Here is a 1,488-nt window from a genome sequence, read left to right on the forward strand (position 1 = left end):
GATTCTTCAATGCCCGAGTTCGCCCCCTACTGACCTACGGCTGAATCACAGGCATTCAGACAAAAATCTCATCTTCTGTTATTATAACGTTTTAATTATGTGTTGTTATAATTCGGACATGTAACTAATCTATATTAATCAAAACATAATAGATCAAACTTTATAAAATATTATAAAAAGGAAACCCTAATAATCTAGTGTTGTTTCTAACATCAGTACTAATCTGTAATAAATATAAATTTCTTCATTAGGATAAAAATTTTAGTGAAATCATCTTGAACTACACTCCATACCAGTAGGTGGCGGTAATGCACACCTTCAGTTTATCGCCAACCGCCATAAACACCACAAGAAGAAGAAGGAAGAAGAAGCGGTAATTTTGTATGTGGTGTGGAGCCTCAGTGTCAGTCATTTCTCTTTTGTTTCAGAGAGTTTTACTTTGTTTTCAGAGTCAGTTATGGCCCAGCAGACCGGCTACTCCCCCAGCTTCAAGCTGCCAGCAGACATCATGAGAATGAGGCGGAAACGAGCTGGAAGCGACTCGTCCGGAGCTTTAYCCGCTAAAGACCCGAGTCCCGGTGGATCCGCGGCCGCCACGAGACCCTTCTCCCCGGGCCCGCTTTTTAAAGAGCAGAACCGCCGCAGGGCGGGGATCAAACGCCGSAACCCGTTCGCGACCATCGAGAACACCTACAGCCCGCGGAAGAAGCTTTTTGTTTACGACGAGGTGGAGGGCGGGAACGTCGGTCCTGTCCGGACAGAAAAGGACGGAAATGAGGACAAAACAACAACGAGTGTGGACTGTTCGGCTTGTACTGACCGCCTGATGGAGGTGAGGCTTTTATTTTAAGGTTAAAGCTTTATTTAGTCGTTAATACAGAACAAAACGGTATATTATGTATGGCAAGCTGTTATGATCAATAATTGGACGTATTTACGCCTTGTTCTGACACTGTTCCAGTCAGTAGAACATATGTGGAAATGAGGAAGTGAACTGGAACAGACGGCGCAAAACACAGAATGGTATGGCAAGCCGTTGTGATATAAAATCGTCTTGCACACATTTATATTCCAGATACCTGAAATAGGTTTATGAGTAGAAATAAGATATCTGATTATATTATGACCTTTACCTAAATGAGAAATCTCTGATTTCATTCTGACTAGATGCAAGTTATCGATTAGGAAGTAAAGTTTAAAGACACAGTGTGTAGTAGGGTTGGGTATAACCGTATCGTGTGCAATTAATCGTCAGAAAAACATTAATCGATTACTTTTTGGCACTTGATGATTAATACGATTAATGTCAGCAGGCAGACTGACTGCGGATTACTCTGGTCAGTCTGCTTGTTGCTCCTCTCCGCTTCAAATAGGACGAACATTAAAAATAAAGTTCTGTAATTTATTTATCTATCAACACAATTTAAAATTTGATGTATATCCTGAAATATGTAATTTTCACACAATTTTGAATTTTTTTTTACAAAG

At 40.4% G+C, this 1,488-nt stretch overlaps 1 protein-coding gene across 1 annotated transcript in view; it reads left to right on the forward strand.

The window, feature by feature from the left end:
* Positions 1-352: 352 nt before the first annotated feature.
* Positions 353-1,488, forward strand: part of donson (DNA replication fork stabilization factor DONSON) — a gene marked incomplete at its 5' end in the record, with an annotated part of 30,795 nt that continues 29,659 nt past the window's right edge. The window contains 1 exon segment of the mRNA XM_014031709.1: positions 353-832. Within this exon segment, the coding sequence (XP_013887163.1) occupies positions 353-832 (480 nt within the window).

This window comes from Austrofundulus limnaeus, unplaced genomic scaffold, assembly GCF_001266775.1.
Source record: "Austrofundulus limnaeus strain Quisiro unplaced genomic scaffold, Austrofundulus_limnaeus-1.0 Scaffold1304, whole genome shotgun sequence".
Lineage (NCBI taxonomy): Eukaryota > Metazoa > Chordata > Actinopteri > Cyprinodontiformes > Rivulidae > Austrofundulus > Austrofundulus limnaeus.